The following is a 21,699-nucleotide window of genomic DNA, read 5'->3' as shown; positions in this document are numbered from 1 at the left end:
TTAGCCTTTTTCCTGGTTAGCTGAGGTTCCTTTGTCAGTGGTCTGGAAAGAGAAGAAGGCAAGCTTGGGTTTGGGGACATGTCTGGCCTTGACACCCCAATTGGGAACAGCTTCCCAGGCCAAGATAGCTGTAGTAGGGTGCAGAAATGGAGCCTGGCTTGGGCTCTGGCAGGTGTACTCCAGGGCCAATGTAAGCACGAGGGGAGGTTTCCACCGCCACCACCGTACACAGGGCGCCCAGCTGAGTGGGCATGTGCCAGCCTGGCTGTGTGGCCCTTCAGAGGAGGAGGGTCTTTTTTCTAATTAGTCTACTCAGAAAGCAAACAGCCTTTTTCTAAGTGGTCCCTTTACTTCTACCCCAGGCTCAGTTTTTCTTCCCTGGACCTGCATATGGGGCCAGGTGCTCCAATTCTGGAGAGGGTCTGGAGTAGAGGTGGCTTCAGGTGTACCCTTCTAATGATGCGCCTAAAAAGCCACCTCTACTCAAAATGTGTCTTCTCAGGATTACAGCAGGAAGGCCGGGACCCCATACTCACCCCTCCTTTGGGGCCACTGCCACTGCTCTCCGGCCCCGACAAGCTGAGGAAGGGGTTGGTTTGGGCAGTGAGGACTGGCGGGCCGCCTGCTGCTGCTACTGCTGCGGCTGCAGCTGCCGCTGCCATGAGACTCGTGTTGTTGCCTAGTGAGGGGGCCACCAGGGCTCCGGCAGGCAGCAGGGGTGGTGCTGACGCTGTGGGCAGCAGGCCAGGGGTGCCTGCGGACAGCAGCGGGGTCGAGTTTCCTGCCAGCAGGCTGGCCATGGGCAGCTGGGAGCCCCCTGCCATCTGCAGCCGCTGAAGCTCCCGCTTCTGCTGGATCTGCTGGATCATTTGGTAGACAACAGTCTGGTGTTCCTGCAAGAGGGCCAGATAGTACGGCATGGGTTGGGGGTCCCCAGGACCTCTCCCACTGCCAGCCTGGCCTGCTTGGCCCAGGTCCCATTCCATGAGGCAGGAGACCTGGAGAGATCCAGGATTCTACCTCTAACTTTCCACACTTAGCCTCAGTCTCCCATCAAGGTAAAAAATGGCTGCTCCTAGGATGCAGGATGCTCAACATCTCTGTCCCCTGCCCACTAAAGAAGAATCTGTTCCTCAGTCCATGTGACAAGCACAAATCCCCCCTAGAAGTGATAATCCCCCCAAGCTGAGACCACAAACTAGGTGAGTGGTTCTCAACTATCCCTCTATATTTTTGTCTTTTTCATTGATGATGATTCATCTATTTCAGTTTTGATGTTGTTGTTGTTAAGTGCCATTGAGTCGGTTCCGACCCATAGTGACCCTGTACAGGGTTTCCAAGGGTGTAAATCTTTACGGGAGTAAAAAGCCTCATCTTTCTCCCGCGGAGCGGCTGGTAGTTTCGAACCGCAGCCCGATTCGTAACCACTACGCTACCAGAGCTCCTTTCAGTTTTGATAGGGAATGCATTCTCAGTGTTCTCCAAACCCAAACAGTGTATCAAGGTTTAAATTATGAAATCTTGTTCCTAGTCCTGTTCCCTTTTGGCCCCTTGTTGTTGTTGTGGTTAAGTGTCATCGAGTCAGTTCTGACCCATCGCAATCCTGTATAGGGTTTCTGAGAAGCAGCTGTTGAGCTCGATCTGCTGACCTGGCAGTCCAGCGCATTAACCCACAGTGCCACCCTTGTTGTTGTTGTTAAGTGCCATCAAGTTGGTTCCAACCCATAGTGGCTGGTGAGCTTGAACCGCCAACTTTGCACTTCAAACCAACTTTGCAGTCAGGCGCATTAGCGCACAGCGCTACACCAGGATACTCTCCTTGGTAATCAATTGAATTGGTTTCTTGTGCTATCTTTCTAAAGTCATTTTATAAAAATGGCCTTTTTTTTTTCCATCAACTCCCTTATTTTTAAAAGCAGACCTCCTTTTCTCCAAAGGAAATCTTGGCAGAACCCAGTATTTTCAGTATCTTCAATGCAACACATGAAACAGACTCAAAGGAAGCTGCTCTGGTTGGGGTGGGCGCATTTACTTGCTCAGTCCCCTCCTCCCTAAGGGTTTGGAGGCTGGAGTTACAGATGCTCACCACCCTCCAGATCCAGTAGGCTGTGATCTGGGACCACTTCAGCATCCCATCCCCAATGCTGGGGGCAGGAGGCCCTGACTGTAATCCTTAGCCTACCTCAACCCCACCCTACAGAGACCCAGTCTGGAGCCTTCCTTCCTCCTTTCCCAGGCTGACCAGATGCTCTACACTGGGCCCTTCCAGGTGGAGCCAGGCAAGCAGAGTGGGCCTCTGAGATGGCCATGTTGGGAGGGGCATTACCGGGCTCAGCTGTGGGGAGGCCAGGAGTTGCTGAAGCTGTTGTAACTGCTGCTCTTGCTGCTGGAGGTGTCTCTGCTGCTCCGTCAGGCTGAGGCAGGGGGCAAAACAGGAATCATGGGGAAGGCCCCCCACCCCTCTCCCACCCACCAGGCTCCCAGACTCCTCAGGCCCAAAGAGAGGCAGGGACTTTTAGAGGACTTGAAAAAATAGACTGAGCTCCGAGAGTGCAATGGGTGGGACACAGTTCGATGGAAAACATTTCCTCAGAAGGAAACCCTAGATTGGGGAAGAAGAGATCATCAGACTATGTGGTCCCTGGAGAGCTAGCAGCCAGGGGGCACTCTGATCCAACAGTCTAGCAGGGGGGCTGTGTCTGAGCCTAGAGGTTCTCTGTCCTCATTGACAACAGGGCATTTTTCCTTTTGGGGGATATGGATTTGAGGGCAGAATCCCTCCCAGAGCCGGCCTCCCTGCTTCCCTTCCCCAGGACTAGTTCTCCCCTCACCTGTTGAGACAACCCGGCAACTGCAGCGTGGGGGCCCCGCCAGCCTGGCTCAAGCCCGCAGGGTTGGGGGCAGCAGCGCCATTCAACCCCCCCAGGAGCCCATTGAGGGGCAGGGCCCCACTGCCCGCTAACCCTCCCAGAAGCCCCTCAGCCATGGGTATGGCACCCAGTCCCGCTGCCCCAGCTGCCTGGCCCAACCCGTTCTGTGGCTGGGGTGGGAGCGAGGCAGGGGCCCCTGGCAGGGTCAGGGGCAGAGTAGCAGGGCTCTGCTGGAGCAGGGGCAGCGGTGGGGGCGTGCTGTGGAAGGACAACGACGAGCTGCTGCGGCTTGGGCAGCCTGAGTGGGGGTCCTGGGAAGGGAGGGGGAAGGGAGAGGTCAGAGGGGCAGGGGGCCAGCAGGACTTTTCTGGCCCCCAGCCCCAGCACCCAACCGGCATTCTCTCAGAGTGCAGCCACCCACACCTCATCCCCCAGGCAGAGCCACCCTGGAGAAAGAAGCAAGTTCCAGGGATGAAGCCTAAGAATCCAAATTTGTTGTTGTTAAGTGCCGTTGAGTCGATTCGACTCTAGCAACCCTGTATAGGATTTCTGAGGAGCAACTGGTGGGTTTGAACTGCTGACCTTGTGGTTCTCAGTCCAGTGCTGATCCTACAGCGCCACACCAGGGGTCCAAATAGCCTTCACAAATCATGGTTACTGAGCACTTCCTAGGAGGTACAGTGCCCCACATCACCCTTACTTCAAATGAGTGACAATGAACCAGACCCAAGGTGTAGCGCCCGGCCTGTGCTCTCGTGTTAGTCCACGATCTGGATGAAGCAATCGATTCTTACAGTTTAAGGAACTGCAGGCAAGAGCAAGGCAGCTCAAGTGAAAAGTTCAGGTTCAAATGTCACTTTCACAACACAATGGTATGTGTGGCCTTGGGCTCAACCTGTCTCTCAGTTTCCTACTCATAACATGGGGTAATTAATTGTTCTTGTTGTTAAGAGCCTTCCAGGTGGTACCTACTCATAGAGACCCTGTTTGTACAGGGTTTCCAAGGAGCAGCTGGTGAATTTGAACCGCCGACCTTACAGTTCAAACGATCTTACGGTCCAGTGCTTATCCTACAACGTCACACCAGGCCTCCATAACATGGGGTAAAAGCAGTGTGTATTCCGTAACATTATTGTAGACTAAATACATCAACACATGAAAACCTCAGCACAGGGCTCAACGCAGGGTGAGCCGTCATAAATGTCAGTTATTACGAGGATTATTACTGCTCAATCAGATAGTGTATAAGTAGCAGAGACAGAACACAACCCAATCTGTTTGATTCCAATAATAACCATGGTAACAATAGCAACTGCTACCCCAACCACCACCAATTACAGAGGGATTCTTTTGTGTGAAGTGCTATAACCAACTCTTCACAGCTACTTCTCACAGAGGCCTTTCCTAACCACCTTACTGCCACCCCCTATCATCCCCTCAGCCTTCAGTTTTTTGCCATCCTAACTCTTCTCCCAGTTTGTAATGATTTATTGTCTCCTTGGAGATTTCGTCTATCTTCAAGGCGCAGGGCTGTGTCTGATTGGTTCACTTCATGCTTAGCTATTCCCTGGCACAAAGTAGGCACTTACTAATTATTATTTGTTCAATGAACGGGCCAATCAATCGATCAACCAGTTCAGTTACTTATTCACTTCCCTGTCTAGCTGTCCAGCCCCCTAATAGTAGCAGACAGAGCTGCTACTCCTCCCTCTCCCCCGGCTCCCCGAGCGCCCACCTCGGAGGATGTGGACAGCGAGTTGTCCAAGCCGAGACTGGTCTTGCCTGGAGGGCTCTTGCTGGTGCTCAAGGAGTCGTTGCTGCCGGCTGAGGAAGGGGGATCACGGATGAAGGTCAGGGGCTGGGGTCAGGACAGCCCGGTAGAGTTCTCTGCCCTAGGCTAGGTGAGGTTTCCTCACCTTGTGGAGGCAGACAGTAGGCGCCGGGGACAGGGCCATTGGCAGCAGGCAAGGCGGCAGGCAGAGCAGGGAAGGGCACCGAAAGCTGCACGTTGAGAATTTGCAGCCGCTCCTTTTTGGCCGTCAAGCTCAGGATCTGCTCCTGCAGGCGCTGGTTTTCCTTCTGCAGTGCGTGCAGCGCCTTCAGCATCTCCACAACTGTCCAAATGCGCGAGAAACAGAGACCTGGGTTCGGCGGGGCGGGGCATAGGGCAGTCGGGGGCGGGGCCAGAGGGGTGGAGCCTGGCCGGGGACTCTGGGGAGCTCAGAGAGGCGGGACCTGAGGACCCTGGGTGGAGCCTGAAGCTCAAGGTAGAGGCCCCAAGGTTAAGAGAGATGGACGGGTGGAAGTTAGGCTCAGGGCCAGGGACTACATAGTAACGCCTTGGAAGGGTTAAAGGTAAGTAAGGCCTGGGGTTGGGTTTGAGTTCAAGCTGGGAGCCGGGTGTAGGGATGGAAACTTAACGACGTTAGGGGACCTCAGGAAGAAAGGTAACAGGGTCTGAGGGCCCAAGAGGAACTGCCCCAGGCTGGCGCCACCCCTCCTCACTGTTGACGCCGGCCTCGCCATCACTCTGCTTCTCCAGCAGCTGCTCCATGTTAGTAGTTCCCGGGGCCGCTGGGTCTAACTGGCTACCCCCGCAGGGCGCTGACGCTGTCTGGTCAAAGAGTGCTGGAAGGCTGCTGATGGGGGACCTGGGGTCAGAAATGAAAGCCGGACTCAGGTTTACCTCGTGCCGCCGCTCCGATCTCCCTACCCCCAAGAGTTCTATCCGTTCCCTTGGTCCCCACCTTTCCCAGTGCCCGTCTCTACCCTTCTCTCCCGGGTGTTCCTCCAGCCCCTCTCCCGTGCCCTCCCCCAGACGCCGCCCCCTCCCTCACATGGAAGACAGACTCTCCTGGGGGGAGGTCCCCCGACACCGGAAGCTGCAGTCCTCCAGGTCTGGCTCTTGGAAGGAGAAGGAGGAGCTGGGATCAGCGGGGGCGGGGTGGCCGTCCGTCTCTCGGCCCCGCCCAGGTGGTGGGTGCGTGACCTGGCACCTCATCACAGACCCCTTACCCAGGATCTCCCAACCCCAGACTGGAAGTTCAAGGTGTAAAGTGCTGGGAACCCAGGCTAGGAAGCCCGGTCCCTGAGGAGGCGAGGCCTTGGGATCGGTCTCTTTCCTTTTTCTCTAGGCAGAAAGGCAGCTGCTGCCTGGCTACTTCCAGATCCACTTCCCAATTTCTTTTCAGGGAACTTCAGAGTTATAGACTTCTGGGGTCAAGACAGACCTGGGTTGAACTTGGGTCTGACACTTACTTGCTATGTGACCTTGGGAACGTAACTAACTTCCCTAAGTAACTTTTTATGAGAATTAAAGTAAGGTTAATAAAATGTGAAGTATTAAGCTGACATGAAACAAGCTCATTAATAATTGTAGCTGTTACTATAATTAGCTTGTGACTTTTTATATTCATAAACTCACATGTCGGAAGGTAAAACTCTTTGTTAGATCGCAGAATCCTGATTTGGGCTTTGGAAAATAGTCACCCTTTGCTTCTAGTCTTAAATCTGGAATGGGATTCGGCCTCTTTAAGAAGGCCTACCTGAGCCGGAGACCAGGCGGCAAACCCCGCCCCCCGAATGGCTGACAGGTGGTGTCTTACACCAATCAGATTTCTGGGGCTGGGCTGACTCTCTAGAGAAAGGGCAAGGAGCTTGAGGTCCGCCCCGTTAACTCCTAAATATCCGGAGAGCAGATAGTCCGGGTGGTGGAACCTCGGTAAATACTAATCCCAATGACGCACTAAGAGGTCACTAAAAGGCACGTGGAGAGCTATTCTGCAGTGAGTAAGAGCACTGAGGTTGGATTCAGATGACCAGAATTTGAGCCCTAGCTCTGCCATTCTCTACCTCAATTTATTTTGTCTTTTTTTTTTTTTGAGGCAGAACAGTGACTCTGCCTCTGCACCCTCACCAGGTTCCGAGGTGAAGTTGTACCCTGGTTTGTTTATTTTATTATTATTATTATTTTGCAGTGTGGACAGAGGGAGGGGGCAGCCAGAAAGTCTTCCCATCCTTTCTGGGGTCACATGCATAGGTACCCGTCAGGCTTTGGGGAAGAAAGGGGAGTGGGGTTAGAAACACACATACCTGTGTGGCTGCTCTCAGCTTGGGTGAGGAGGGGGTTAACGGTGCCCATGGGGGTTCCAAAGATGTGGGTAGAAGGGAGGCTAAAGGTAGAGCCCGCCAGAGAAAACACCTGAGGGAGAGGAGGCACAGGCCAGCCTTGGTTATTCTTGGAACTAGGGCACATTGTCTGTACTGGGGCCATGGGGGTGTGCTGGGGAGGAGAGGAGCCTGGTCTCTCCAATCAGAACTCCCATGGAGGGTTGGGGTACTCTAGAGCCTGCCTTCCACTTGCCCAGGGAAGGAGCAGCCCAGGAGCCAGGCCTTACCTGAGTGGTGGAGATAGAAGCTGCCGAGGAGGGGAGGGTGCTGGTGAAGGGAGAGCGACTGAGGCGGGGCAGGGCAGAAGTTCCTGGGGGCCCCAGCAGGCTGGAGGAGAGGGGAGTGCTACAGACAGCCCGCAGCATCCCGCTGCCATGGGAGACAGGGTCCTTATTACTGGTGTAGATGCCTGTGGGGACAAGGACAGAGGGAAGGTTACAGTCCTGGCCCCAGGCCCCTCCTCAGTCTGGTGACTGGTGCAGCTCCTCCCCAGGAAGACTATTTCCCCCACCCCCCACCCCACTAGCCACACACACACCACTCTAACCACCCTGCTGCAAAGCTGTCACTTCTCACCTGGAGGACTTCCGCATGGCAGGCTTGCTTGCTAGGCTGCCCTGCCCTGTTCTGAGGATTCCCCTGCCAACCGCTGAATCCTGTTGGCAGTCTACCCCAATCTCTCACACTAAAGCCATGTGGAACGGTGCTGTAGGGAGTGGCACCTCCAGCCTATATCCCTGTTCTCCAGAGCAGTTTCTATCACCTTTCCCTCTAAGTGCCTGTCTGTGCTCCTGGCCCCTCAGGAGACTGGCTGGACCAGGATCTCCCTGTTCATTCTTCAGGGATCACTAACCTGCCCCCAGCAGGGGAGACTCCAGGCTCAGGCTAGGCAGACTCCCAGAAGGCCCGAAGGTTCGGGAGACCAGACTACCCAGGCCAGAGCTGACCAGGGAGCCCCCGGAGAAGGGTGAGGCAGCTGTGGCAGTGAAGCCAGCCAGCTGGGCAGTAGGCAGGGAGGGAGCAGCTGGGCCCCCAGTGCCCTCCTTGTTCCGGCTGCCCTTGGGACGGCCTGGCCCATGTCGGCTCCTCTTGCTGGCTTTGTGCTTCTTCTCCTTCGTCAGGCCCGTCTCAGGGACCTCCTCAGCAGATGCAGGGGCAGCACTCAGCGTAGGCATCCGCTTGTGGGTGCCTGCTGAGGGTCCAGACCCGGAGACATGAGGAGACTTATAATCTCCAGGGGAGGGGGCCCGGGCCCGGCTAGAACTGGAGGTGGTGGTAGAGAAGCGCATGATGGGCCCGAAGCCAGAGAAGACCACTTTCTGCTCAAAGAGGTCAACCTTGGGGGGTTCAGTGGCTGAGGGAGAAGGTGGTGCTGAAGGGGTGGGGGCTGCAGGCTTGGAGTACTTGTCCTCCTCCGGCTGCTCCAGCTTGGGGAATGCAGAGAAATCAGGGGAGCTCTGCAGCGATGAGGCTGTGCAAAGGGAAAGGGAATGACAGCTAGACCTCAGACCCCTCACTGGGTTCCATTCCCCACATGGGGCATGGCGGGGGAGGGGTGTGGAGGAACAGTACAGCCTGCTTCCTGACCTAGCTCTGATACTAACTGCTTTGTGTCCTGGGCCAAGTCCCTCCCTCCAGCTTTCCCACTTGTAATAAAGTGACCTCCCTGGATGACTGGAGAGTGTGAGGTTAGTGTTGTCAAGATGGCCCCTGGCAGCACAGTATAGGGGCTAAGGAACATGGTGATGGGGGTCCAGCAGCGTGCCCCAAGAGGGAGGGAAAGGCTGAGGGAAGGGTTTGGAGAGGAATCATTAGTGGGAGTGGATACTCCATCTTTTTCCTGGACCAAACTGTAGCTGTAAATGAGATGCAAACCAGTATGCAAAAGTGCTGGTAAGAAAAGCTCAGGGCAACAGGTGGTCCCCGCTCCCAGTTTCCTTTAGGATCCCCATACTCACCTGCAGGCTGGAAGGGGCCCCCGGAGGAGGAGGAGGAAGAGGAGGAGGCAGAGGTAAAACTGCTCACACCTTTCCCACTGATCAGTTTCTTCCCCTTGTGACTCAGGCTATGGCTGGAAGACTTTTTCCCCTTTGAGTCCCTGCTGCTCTCAGAGGTCTCCAGACTACTGGCCTCATGGTGGGAGGAAGAAGAAGCCGAGGAGGAGATCTGAGGGTGGGGAGGAAAGAGGAAGGGTTTCAGAGCCTGGGCCAGCCCTACTTGGGAATGGAGCAGGGAGCTTGGGACCAGGGCTCACTGAAAATGCTAAGTTAGCTTCTTGAAGGACATCCCCAGCAGAGAGCTGGGAGAGCTTCTGGGTATGAGGTAGGGAGAGAAGCTCTGAACCTAAGAAGGTCTTTCACCACAAAGGATGAAAGGGGTTGGCGGGGAGGGGTGGAGATGACAAGGGAGAGATGAAAACAGTTCAAGAGGCAGTACTGATTTACTCATCTATTTGTCTCTTTACTCAATCCAGAAGTATCTAGGGAGCCTAAGATGGCTGGGCCTGTGCCAGGAAATGGATTGGGTAGGAAGAGGAGCCACATGAAGCATGGGCCCTCCAGTTCCCACCATTCCTTCCTGTTCACCCCAAGCTGCAGCCACCTGGCTCCCTCCCCATTCCCAGACAGACCACTGGGCTCTTCCTAGACATCAATGTTGAGCCTTCTGCCACTGAGCCTATTCTTCCTTGAAAATGTCACATCCTTCAAAATCCAGCTCAGAAGCCCCCTCTTCTGTGAATGAAGCCTTCCTGGAAGCCTGGGATGCCACCAATCACTCTGTCCTCGTATTTCCCGGGCACCATGTACCACATTTGCCATATCAACAGTTGCCACATAGTACTGCAATGACCTGTCCCCGAGTCCAAGGTCCAAGGTCAGCAACCCCTCAAGGAGCTTGGGCTCTAGAGTGTGGCACAGATTGGACCTTGAGCCTGGCTGACTCTACTGGTAGGTCTCAAACTAGCTGAGCTTTTTCAGTTTTCATGGAGGGTGAATTATGCCTAGTTGGAGAGTTCTAAGTAGCACAATGCCAGATACATAGTATGAGGTCAATCAATGGGAGTGTTCTGATGAATAACTGTTGTTATTACTATACTGCAAGAGACAGTGCTATGTTTTGGTTCAGGCTCCAGTTACATCACCGGAGTTCAAATCTTAACTCCACCACTTATGAGCTGGGTCCTTTTAGGCAAATTTCTTAATCTTGTGTTTCAGTTTCTTCATCCATTAAATGCGGTTAATAAAACACCTACTAGATTGGATTCTTTTGATGATTCAATGAACTAATCCCTGTACACCCCTTTTCTCCTCCTGGTACGTGGTGAGAGTTAACAGTTCTTATTACAGCCATGGTGGCGCTTTTCATCCCAGAGTAACAGGACCTGGCCAGTCCTTGGAGACCTGCACAGTAAACATGGCCCAAATATACAAATGCTAGAGGGAGAATGGGGGTGGGAAATAAGAGCCACCCTGTGTGATCCCTCCCAGGGTGGAGCCCTGGTCTCTGTCTTCCTCTTTGTTCTTTTCAACAGCTGGAGTTCTGAAGGGAGCCAGATGTGGTCCTGAAGCAAGAGAGGGGAGAGGCTGGGAGGAGGGGTAGTTGAAATGCGGGGTGTGGAGGGTGCAGGGCAGAATACTCCAATATGTCCAAGGGAAATCCCAATCACTGGGGAAACTCCCAGCACTCTGGCCTTCTCTTTCCACCTGCCCCAGAGCTAATGAAGGGTTGCAGGCCCCTGGGAAAGGTCAGAGGGCATGGGTGGCAGCTTTTTCAGGTGAGCCTTAGGAAGCAGGGAGGAGAGAGAGGCTGTTACTGGGGCAGCTGCTACAGCTCCATCATCCTAGAAACCTGACACCTGAGTCTCCTGCTAAGATGCCCAAGGCACTGCCAACTGTCTGGGGCAATAATGGGCTATAGGAGGAAGCATTTTCTCCAAGTCCCAGTTTTCCTTCCATGGGGAAGGCAAATTGAAGGGAGGGCTGCTCTGGCTTGGATTAGCGACTCCCTGGCTCCAGGCAGGGCCTTCTGTTTGCTAATCCAGATGTTGCCCATTTCTGGAGCCAGGCCTGACATACCATGCCCCTGTGGGAGGAGCAGGATGGGTGGACACTAGGGGATGCTGGGTAGCAGTCTGTCCCTCATGCCACCATGTCCAGACACTCAGTCCCTCAATGCTGCATGGAGTGACGTTTTGAGTAGATGACAGGCTTTGGGTCTCTTCCTGAAAGCAGGGGAGGGGTGAGAGAGAAGGCGTCCTCTCTAGGGAATGGGCCCAGGAACCTGGAGAACCAGCCTGAGTACTGTACTCGCCCCTGCAGAGAAGAGCCCAGAACTGAGGGAGACAGATGTGAACATCTGGCAACCAGCAGGCAGGGTGATCACAAGTCTTTCTAGGTTAGAACAGGGAACTGGAAGAGGTGATGATGGTGTGTGTGTTGGGGGTGGGGGGTTCACTTTAACCTAAAGCTTCAGGTAGGGCACCCAGATCCCTGGACTATCCTTAGCCCCTCACACCTTGTCTCCATCCACCGGGTACCCCCAAGACCTGGATTTCACCCTTCCTGAATATGGGCAGCAGTACCTTGTCAGCAGTGGGGACCACAGGCAGAGTGAGGATGCTGGGGGGTGACTCAGGCCGCTTCTTGTGCTTCTGTTTAAGGCGTTCTTTGTCTTTTCGGCTCTGAGGAGGCAAAGGTGACCAGATATTGGAGCTGGGCCACTGTTTCCATAGGATGAATATGATAAGTGGGTTTGGGGAGCTGATGCCCTCTCAGGAATGGGTCTTTAATCTCCATCTTGGGAGGAACTAAATACTTTAGCTGGGTAGGAGTGTCACAATGTTATGGATTGAGTGTGTCTCCCAAATTTTTATGTTATAAATCCCAGCCTCTCTGTCTGAATTTATAATCCCACTTGGGAATGGGATGTCTTTGTTATACTAATGAGGAAGACTGAGTGTAGGGTGAACTTGAGTCAGTGTCTTTTATAAAAAGAGAGGAAGCAAGAGAACAGAGCAGGGATGGGGGAAGAGAGATGTCAAGCCACATGAAGATCTCCCGGGAGCAGAAACTCCGAAGAGACAAGGAACCTTCTTCCAGAGCCCACAGAGACAGAAAGCCTTCCCTCAGAGCCAGTGTTCTGAATTTGCACTTCTAGTCTCCTAAATAGTGAGAAAAATAAATGTGTTCATTAGTCCCCCATTTGTGGCAATTCTGTTATAGCAGCACTATATGACAGGATTTGGTACCAGGAGTGGGGTGCTGCTCTGACAAATACGTAAGATGTGCAAGTGGTTTTGGAATCGGGAAATGGGTAGAGGCTGAAAAAGTTTTACGGTGCCTAACTGTAAAAGTCTAGATTGCCTTGAAGAAACTGTTGGTAGAATTATGGCTGTCAAAGGCAATTCTGCTGAGAGCTCTTTAGGAAATGAGTAGAGCTACAGAATAAGTCTCTGACATCTTAGAAAATGCATATGGGAACCAGGAACAGAATGTTGCTAGAAATATGGATGCTAAAAGTGCTTCTGTTAAATGGTAAAAGATGAATAGATGATTGGACAATGAAGTGGCAAAGGGCTTCTCTGAATTATGCCCAAATGTTTGATAGAAGGTAGAACTTGTAAGTAATGAACTTGGATGTCTGGCTGAGGAGGTTTCTAAGCAAGTTCTTAAAGGGGTTGTGTGGTTTCTCCTTGCGTAGTAAAATGCAAGAGGAAAGAGACTTTAAAAATGAATTGTACAAGCTTTGGTACATACACACAATGGAATACTACGCAACATGGAAGAACAAAGATGAATCTGCAAAATACCTCAAGCAACATGAATGAACCTGGAGGACATTGTGCTGAGCAAAATTAGTCAATCACAAAAGGACAAAAATTGTATGAGGCCAATGTTGTCAAAAGTTAAGAAAAGGTTTTCTTTATAAAAGAAATAATCTTGATGGTCATAGAAGGGGGAAAAGAGAAGGGAAAATTATTCATGGTCTAGAGGGTAGACAAGAAGAGGGAGGCTAGCAGAGGAAAGATGAAGGTAGTAGGAGACAGGAAGGAATGCAATAGTTAAAAACAATAGAGATAAATACTGTTAACTGATGGTACATGGAAGGGATTGCAATCATTGTAATGAAGCAAAGTATGTGATTTATTGAATGTATAACTCTCTGTTCTGTAAACCTTCACTCAATTCACAATAAAAAGCTGAACAAAAAAACAACTGTGTAAAATGAAAACAAAACTTAAAGATTTGGAAAATTAGGTTGTACCAACTAAGGACATATGTCTTAGAATTTTCACCAAGGATGTGCTAGACTAACTTGTTAAAAAGATTAAGCCTGTGACTGATTGATCTAACCAACTATCACAGCAGAAAACTCATCAGCTTAGATTGAAGGGACAGGGACAGAACAAAAGGAAAGAATGCTGTCTGCCTCTGGGAATTCTACAGGCAGGAAACAGGCCAAAGGAGCCACATCTGTTACCCTCCAAGAAAAACAGGCCTATCCCTGGAGCAGTTTGGTGACCAGCAGAACTGTTGGTATGGGAAGAAGGGCTGCCTGGATTTTAAAGAGTGGAACACTGGCCTGTTGAGATTTCAAAGGGTGAAGCCAGAAGCCACAGTCCCATAGGTTTCAAAAAGACATATCTTCACCAACTTGGTTCCAGAGTATGGAGCTATAGTTCATGAATGCCCAAAGCTGAAGGGGCAGAGCTGTCAAGCCCAAGGACAGAAGAACAAAGGGACCTATTGAGGTCAAGGGGTTAGAATCTCTTCTTAGAAGGACTAGGAGAATGGGGCCTCCCAAAGCCAAGGAAGCCGATTGCTGTCTCAGTGGGCCTAGAAGGTGGAGCTGAAGCCTAGAGCCAAGGGGCCTCCACCCGGAATGCAGAGTCTGAAGGGTGGGGCCATTGCCTAGATGGCCTCAGGGAACAGCGGATTCTTTTCAAGACTTGAGAGTTAATGGAACTTGTTTTGCTGGGTTTGAGGTTTGCTTTGTACCTGTTAATCCCTTCTTTACCCCCAGTGTCGCCCTTGTGACTGTTCTGTTCTACCATTGTACTTCGGAACTAGATGACTTGTAGTCTAGGTATCACAGGTTCACAGATGAAGGGGAATTTTGTCCCAGGATGAAATATGCCTAGAGTGTCACCCATATTTGATTTAGATGAGTCAGAAGATGTGATTGTGGACTTCAAGTTGATTTGAGATTGGAAATGGTATGATGGGGTGAATGTATTTTGCATGTGGCAAGGGTATGAATTTTGGGGGGATGTAGAATCAGCACTGAACTGTGAACCACAAGGTCAGCAGTTCAAACCCACCAGATGCTCCTTGGAAACCCTATATGAGTCAGATACGAATCAACAGCACTTAACAACAATAACAAAGAGTAGAAGGGAACATGGGGGCTTTATAGGATTAGCACTGGCCTGAGAACCACCAGCTGCTCCACAGAAGAAAGATGAGGCTTTTTGCTCCCACAAAGGTTTATAGTCTCAGGAAGCCTATACCAGGTCACTATGAGTTGGAACTGACTCCATGACACTTAACAACAATAACAAAAGTTGGAATGTTATGGACTAAATTGTGTGTGTCCCCCCCCCCCCAAATATGTGTGGTAAATCTTAATCTTTTTGCTTGTGGTTATAATTCTATTTGGGAATGGGCCATCTTTCTTATTTAATGAGGCAGAATTAGTGGAGGGTGTATCTTCTGAGACATTAAAGAGATTAAACAAGAGAACAGTGCAGTAGTGTTGGGGAAGAGAGACGCCAGATCATCAGGAGCAGAAGTTCAGAAGAGACAAGTGCACCTTCCTCCAGGGCCTACAGAGAGAAAGCCTTCCCTAGAGTTTGTACCCTCCCTAAGCTATGAAAACATACATTTGCTTGTTACAGTCACTCACTTGTGGTATTTCTGTTATAGCAACACTAGAAAACCAAGACACACAGGTTCCTGTGAAGCCAACAGCCCCTTCCCTTCAGCTCTACAGTCTGATAAAAAATAACCTGTCTGTTTCCCATTATGCCAGTGACACAAAGCACCACATACACACACACATCTGCAAAGGCCTCCACCCAGGGACATGGAACTGTGATGTGTGGCATGTGGGGACAGAGGCAGGTGCACTTACAAACTTGGCTGACACATGACTCAACTGTGGAGAGGTGTGCAAATGTGCTGAGCTTTGAGGACACAGTCCTGTCATGGGGCAGGCACAAAGGAACCACACAGAAATGAAAAGAGCCACAGGGAGGCCAGGCCCTCACCTCACCCTCCCTGACTTTCACTTTCTCAGTCCCCTCCTGTCCCTCAGAGAAAAGGAGGTGGCAAGTCCCAAGGCCTTGGTGGCACCTTGTGGTTACTTCTTATAAGCAATGGGTGTTTGTGAGGTGCACAAGTGTGGCTAGGAGAAGGACAGGAGACTTGTACCTTCTTCTGGCCCTTCTCATGGTGGGTAGGATGCTTCTCCTGCTGGCTGGGTGGCGAGGCTGACCGGCTTCTCCGGCCAGTGATGAATCCACTGCTGCTGCCCCCTGTGCCGCCTCCTCCTCCCCCCCGGCCAGTATGCCGCGATGTCTTCTGGGGGAGAGAAAGAGATAAATTGCTAAACCCTCGCAAGAAAGGTTCCTGAAGGTCAGATGATCCTCAGGTCCTTTCCTCCCACCCTGCCCATCACTAAAAGAGACTTCTTGTCTTCTAGGCTCCTCTGCTCAGCCTGAGAACCTGAGAGCCTTCTGAGCTGGTTTAACCAATGCACAGATTTGGCAACTGAGGTCTAGAAAAGGCAGGGACTTGGTTGGAAGTACAATCAGAGGTAGCCTCCTGCTCTCCACCTACCTCTCCATGGTACACTCTTGGCCTATCTCCCTTCCTTGGGGTTAGGGGTGTGCAGGGACCCCAAGTCTCTGTTCCCGTACATACCACATCACCTCCTCTCTTCCACACAACTCTTTCCAGCCATCACCCCTTCTCCCTTGTCCCTGGCCCATCCCCTCCACCAAACACAGCAGTTTTTCTACCCATAAGGGCCTGCTGCCCTAAGAAAGGAAAGTAAACATTAACAATAAAAACCCAAACAGGCTGCCTCTCCCTCTAGCCAGGACTCAGCCTTCTCCTTCCCTTCACTGCCAACATACTCCCACTTCACCTGTCCAAGGTCTGTAGCTGCTCTTTTTCATCACCTGTCCACCTCCCAATTGGCAAATCCAAGCCTTATCTGACCTAGTCCCTGTCCACTTTGGGTACCATTTCCACCCTGCTGAGTCCCGGTCCTCTCCCATCTGGTCTCCTGGCAATTCTTACACCTCTGTTTACCCTACCCATGTGGACAGCCCAAATCTGAGCCTGGGGCTGCCACTACCACCCCAAATCTGACAGCCTCCAAATCTCAACATCCTCCTACAAATCAAAGCAAGCTCTTCATCTTGTCCTAAATTCTTATGTATGCTCTAAAGCAGGAGACTTCTGAAAACAAAAGGGGGAGCTATCAATAATTACCCCAGGGCAACAGGCATAAACTGGGACCTTATGGGGCAGACCTGGACATGTACTTACCCTATGGAAGCAAGCTGCCTTCCCTGCTCCTACTACCCTTAGGTACTCAAGCCCCACCTATCCAGTGTCTACAGCCTAGAGCTTACATGTCACCTCAGCTCTTCTCTGCCACCCTGTCTCTGAGGCAAGTCTCCCTAGAAATAGCTTTGTCTGCCATCAATCCCTTTCTCAGTTGTCTCCCAGCACCAGCCTCAGCCCTCCAATCCAGCCTCCCAGTGGCTGCCAGGGTCATCTTCCTAAAACACATACCTGATCATGTTACTCCCTGCTTACAAATCTCCCCAACTGCCTGTGGCTTAGGGGTGAGGTCCAAGCTGCTTCCCCGCCAGGCTGCAGCCTATGGCTCTGACTACCTTACCACTTCTGGTACATGTCAATCCATCCACAAACATGGACTAAGTACCCCTTCTGGGGCTTCTCCTTGGGCCCCCTAATCCTGGGGCAGAAACTAGCTTAGATCTGGCCTGGCTTGAGCTCTTTCAGCTCCTCTTCTGCCTCATCCTCATCCAACTCGATGTTTTTCAGCTTTTCTCCTCTCCAGACTCATGTCCATGCCAGTCCTTCGGTTAGTCTAGAATGAGCTTCTCTAGGTCCTTGCTTGGCAGGCTCCTGAAGGGCTTTTACATCAGGCTGTCTGTTCTGAACCCCACACACCAGCTGTGAGATAAGTTATATAATGTCAGGGAACCTGTTTCCCCCTCTCTAAAATGGGGCAATTGCAATATACCTGGTCCGAAGGACTGCTGGGAGCATTTAGTACAGAGATTGGCACACGTTGGCTCTCATTATTATTTCCACCTCAAGACTCAGGTTAAATGCCCCTCTTTGGAGCCTCCCAGACTGACAGGCAGGGTGTGTGCTCTGTCTTCCCGGATGAACTATGAGGTTCGGCTGCTTCTCACCCCTCAGGCTGTGCTGTAAGTTTATCCCTCAGCCAATGGGAAGGACCTGTCCATCTCTGACCTCCTAGCACCAGGCCTGGCCCAGAGCCTACACCCTCTCCACAATAGCTGACTGGTCAGCACGACTCACGCCTGGCAGGTGCCACTCACCATCTTGCTGAAGTGGTATTTGCAGTAACCACAGTACTTGACATTGTCCACTTCCAGCACTTCTTCCTCACACAGCAGGCCTGCCATTTGGGCACTAACCCAGAGAGGGGAGAGGTCAGCCTGAGAGAGCTTGGGCACAAACCACCTCCCTCCCACCCTCCTGAACCCTTGCTGGGGTGAGCCAAGACCAGCCAAGGCAGCAGTGTGGTTATCACAGTCCAGCAGGGATGAGCCCACATAGCCGAGGAGGACTGGGCAGGGTCTCACCAGGTGACGTGGAAAGCTTGTCGACATCCGTGGCGGTTACAGGTCATGCAGGCTCCTGAAGCCGCCTTGCTCTCTCGGCCCTGCTCCTCACAGATGTAACATGTCTGCAGGACACAGAGCAATTGTCCCCTCCTGCCAGGGCACCCCTGTCCTTCCGCTTGAGGGATCCTTTGGTCTTCCCTCAATCCTAGCCTCTCCCAATGATCCCATGATGGGAATGCTGTGTAATCTACACAGTAGCTACAGGGCTATTAAGCACTTGAAATGTGGTTAGTGTGGTGAAGGAACTGAATTTTTCAGTTAATTGAAATAGTGCCATTATTGGTGGCTACTATCTTGGACAATTTAGTCCTGGGTAGGGAGCTTTTGTAAGGCTAAGGACTGTGTGTATCTTATGCACAGGTGAGCTTATTTCCTAACTCTGGGCCTTTGTATAAACTGTTCCTTCTGCCTGGAACCTGGAACCTCCACCCTCCCACCTCAAAGCTGGTTCCTTCATATCCCTCAGACTAAATGTCTCCTTCCCTGACTACTTTATCTAAAGTAAGCCCCCACCACCACCACCACCACCAGACAGGCAGTATTTCAGTGCTGTGTTTGTTTTCTTCACAGCACTTGCCACACTTTGCACTGACTTTGTCTGCTTACTGATATTTACAATCTCCCCCCACAAGAATGTATGCTCCATGGGAGAAGGGTGAGTACAGGCAGAAGATAGGGCTGGCAACCAGCGTGCTGGAAACAGAAAGACCGGTGTGATCAAGCTAAATCCTACCTTTGGCAAACACATCTGTCTGATCCACACTGAATACTGTGTGCCTGGCACCAGGCGTTGTGGGCATGGAATAAAATGTGATTTGTGATGGAATGGAACGAATGAAATACTTGCTGAGGTCTCAGGCTTGAGTTGTATGTAGAGCAAGAGTGTGTGTGTGTGTTTGTCAGTGATTCTGTGGTAGGTGCCCACCAATCCCCTCTGGCCCTTCAAAGTGTTAGGTTGATGGCATCAAATTACACCAGATGAAGACAACTGGAGGGAACCCAAAGATGGAAGAAAGGAGGGCACTGGTAGGGGAGCACAGCAGGGGCCCGCTGACCTTGTTGAAGCGATCATGAGGCACATACTGCAGGACGATGGGCTCCATGGTGAGCACGTTGGCAAACTGCACCTCGGGGATGTAGAGGGCACACACCACGTGGGCCCAGCCTGGAGCAGTGTGGGGCTGGCCTCAGCTCCTGAAGGTGAGTCCAAGACCCCCACCCCTCATAGCCCCGCACTGCAAACAGGCTCCCCCACCTCCACAGCCCTCCCATCATAATCCAATGCCATCCAGGGAAGGGCAAGCCAACATCCACCCCCACCTCAGTCCACCCTGCTCTGGGGGCCTTGCTGGCCTGGAGAGAAGAATCCTAAGGCTTAGGGCCCCCCTCACCTCCATTGTCTGTCCTCTTTAATGCCCCATCTTTGTGTGGGCACAGCTCACACCTCTGCCAATGCAAGGAGGCACAGGGGTTTGAGGGGGGCGGGGCTTTTCAAAAGAAAGTAGGGAGCCACTGAGCTAGGCCCTCCCCAGACACCCTGAAAGGGCCCCGTGAAATGATAAGATGTCTTTGGGTCATGGCTGAGGGTATAGGGGAGACAGGATTGGTTACAAATTGATTACTTCTTGATGGGTGATAAGGACATAAGGTTCTGCTAGTTATAAGATTCCCTCTACTCGTATTAATGTTAGAAAATTTTCATAATAAAATTATGAAAACAGACAAACAAAAAACAAATGGCCTCAAGCCAGAGGTGAGGCAGAGTTGGGATGAGCTGAGGGAGAGATAGGGTTGGAGGCAGATGTGCTAGAAACCGAAGTTCTGTGTGACAGCAGTTAAGTCCTACCCTACTTAGCCTCAGCCAGGAGTAGATGCTCAGGTTTCTGGGAGGGAAGGTAGAAAGGTGAGGGGTAGTCTCAAACTCACCACCCTGGCCGCTCGCTCCTGAGATTCACATTTTCGGCAAAACCAGGGTCCTGTTGGCACCTGGACGATGCCATAGCAAGCTAGAGTTTAGGGAGGAGAGTCACTGAGTCAATCTGCCAACCGATAGCTTTCTTCCAGAATAACTGGGGGGTCAATAGGGATGGGGAAGCTGAGAGGGGTAGGGGACTTCAAAGGACTAGATCCACTTCCTGCAGGCCAGATGCTCCCCAGGCTGGTGTGTAACTTACTAGACAGCAATACCCCAACAAAAGTCCAGTAACAAACAGCCTGCCTTCAACCACACAACCAATTCAGCAAACACTCCCAGCAGGGGGAAGTCAGAGTACTTGACCTTAAACTTCTAGAAAATCCTCCTTCCACACCCTTTCAGGACCTGTTTTCCAGCTCCAGCCCTGTCCCACTCCTCAACATCAGGAACAGAAGAAACTGAAGGGATAATAATCACCGATACTCAAACATGTTTTGTTGTTGGGTGGTGGTGGGGGGGCGTTTCTTAAAGGGCCAGTAAGAGAAGAGGCTGGAAAGTCGAGGTCCAGGGATCTATGTTCTGCTCCTAACTATTACAGATACACGTCAAAAGTCAAGGTTGAGGGTGGATGCAGTGTAAGTAATCAGAGGAGAGAGACGGGTAGGACAGTCAACTACAGGATTGAGGGTTGTCCCAGGAACGGGGCCCAGATGGCTGTGCCAGGCAGGCAGGAGATGCCAGCCTGCGCCCTCAGCAAGAATCCTCAAGGAGTTAACTCCCGAACCATGTGCTGCTGGGGGAAACTCCAAACCTCCCTCTTCTTCATTCCCAGCCCCCTGCACAACCTCTCTGGGATCTCCGGCTCTTCCCTGGAGGATTTTAGGAGTCCCTTCTCCTCTGGGACCCTTCTCCTCCCTTCCCAATCCAGCTCCTCCCAGTATCCGGAAGCAGAGGGGGGGTGACCCCCCCTTGCCCTCTCCCTTCGGGAGCTGGGACCAAAATAACCGGGCGGGAGGGGACACCTCGGCAGGTAAACAGGCCCCCAGCAGCCAAGACACTGGGCGTTGTGGGGCACAGGGAGTGCACATATTGCCCCCTAGACTCTCCCCAAACTCCCTCAACTTGGGGTGGGGGGCGCAGTACTGGAACAATAGGCAAGAAAACAATGCGTGACCCGGTCCTCCAGGACGGGGCGGGGTGGGGTGGGGGAGTCCCCAAGCCTCCCTTCCCTTCAGGTGGCGTGGGGGAGGGGAGCCTGAACCCCGGGAGGTCTCCCGAGGGCGCGGCTGGGGGTGCCCTGAGCGCGCCGCACCGGGTCCCGCCGATCCCCGCGGGCCACCCCCGTACCTTGGTGGACGGCCACGCTGCACGCGTGCCCATCGCAGTAGACCAGCGGGTTCTCGGCCCAGCCCCTCTCGTCCGAACATACGCAGCAGCCTCCTACCATCTCCTTCATACTCCCATGAGCTCCCTCCGGGGCTGGGGCGGGGGGCCGGCCGGCAAGGGTCGGGGGTCAAGGGGGGAGGGAGGGAGCGGGGGGCCGCGCGCCTCCTCGCCCCCTCCTCCGCCGCCGCCGCCGCCGCTTCTTTTCTTTGCCTCCTCCTTCCTCCTCCTCGGCGTCCTCCTCCTCCTCCTCCTCGCTCGCTCTGTCTGGCCGCCCCCCTCGCCGTGCTCTCGCCCTCATGCCCCGACGGGCCCCCCCCTCCCCAACAATGAGACCCGCGCGCCGGGCTAGCACCCTCCGCACCGCTCGCTCAGCTACCAGGGCCGCCCGGTCGCCGCGCAGCCCGGGCCCGGCGGGGGAGGCGCCGAGTGGCACATCGCAG

At 52.7% G+C, this 21,699-nt stretch overlaps 1 protein-coding gene across 1 annotated transcript; it reads right to left on the bottom strand.

The window, feature by feature from the left end:
• MLLT6 (myeloid/lymphoid or mixed-lineage leukemia (trithorax homolog, Drosophila); translocated to, 6) lies at positions 1–21,332 on the bottom strand. The gene is made up of 20 exons (XM_006832531.1): positions 21,221–21,332; positions 19,885–19,964; positions 19,350–19,404; positions 19,014–19,123; positions 17,917–18,020; positions 17,650–17,743; positions 15,473–15,622; positions 11,623–11,721; positions 8,999–9,206; positions 7,894–8,511; positions 7,268–7,449; positions 6,963–7,071; positions 5,708–5,774; positions 5,376–5,521; positions 4,787–4,984; positions 4,606–4,694; positions 2,832–3,181; positions 2,327–2,414; positions 537–893; positions 1–42 (listed from the first exon to the last, which is right to left on the bottom strand). The coding sequence occupies exons 1-20, from the start codon at positions 21,327–21,329 to the stop codon at positions 1–3; spliced, it is 3,255 nt and encodes a 1,084-aa protein (XP_006832594.1). The 5' UTR covers positions 21,330–21,332.
• Between the last annotated feature and the right edge of the window lie 367 nt (positions 21,333–21,699).

This window comes from Chrysochloris asiatica, unplaced genomic scaffold (assembly GCF_000296735.1).
Source record: "Chrysochloris asiatica unplaced genomic scaffold, ChrAsi1.0 scaffold00007, whole genome shotgun sequence".
NCBI lineage: Eukaryota > Metazoa > Chordata > Mammalia > Afrosoricida > Chrysochloridae > Chrysochloris > Chrysochloris asiatica.
The sequence above is the reverse complement of the archived record's forward strand: the minus strand, read 5'-3'. Positions and strand labels throughout refer to the sequence as shown.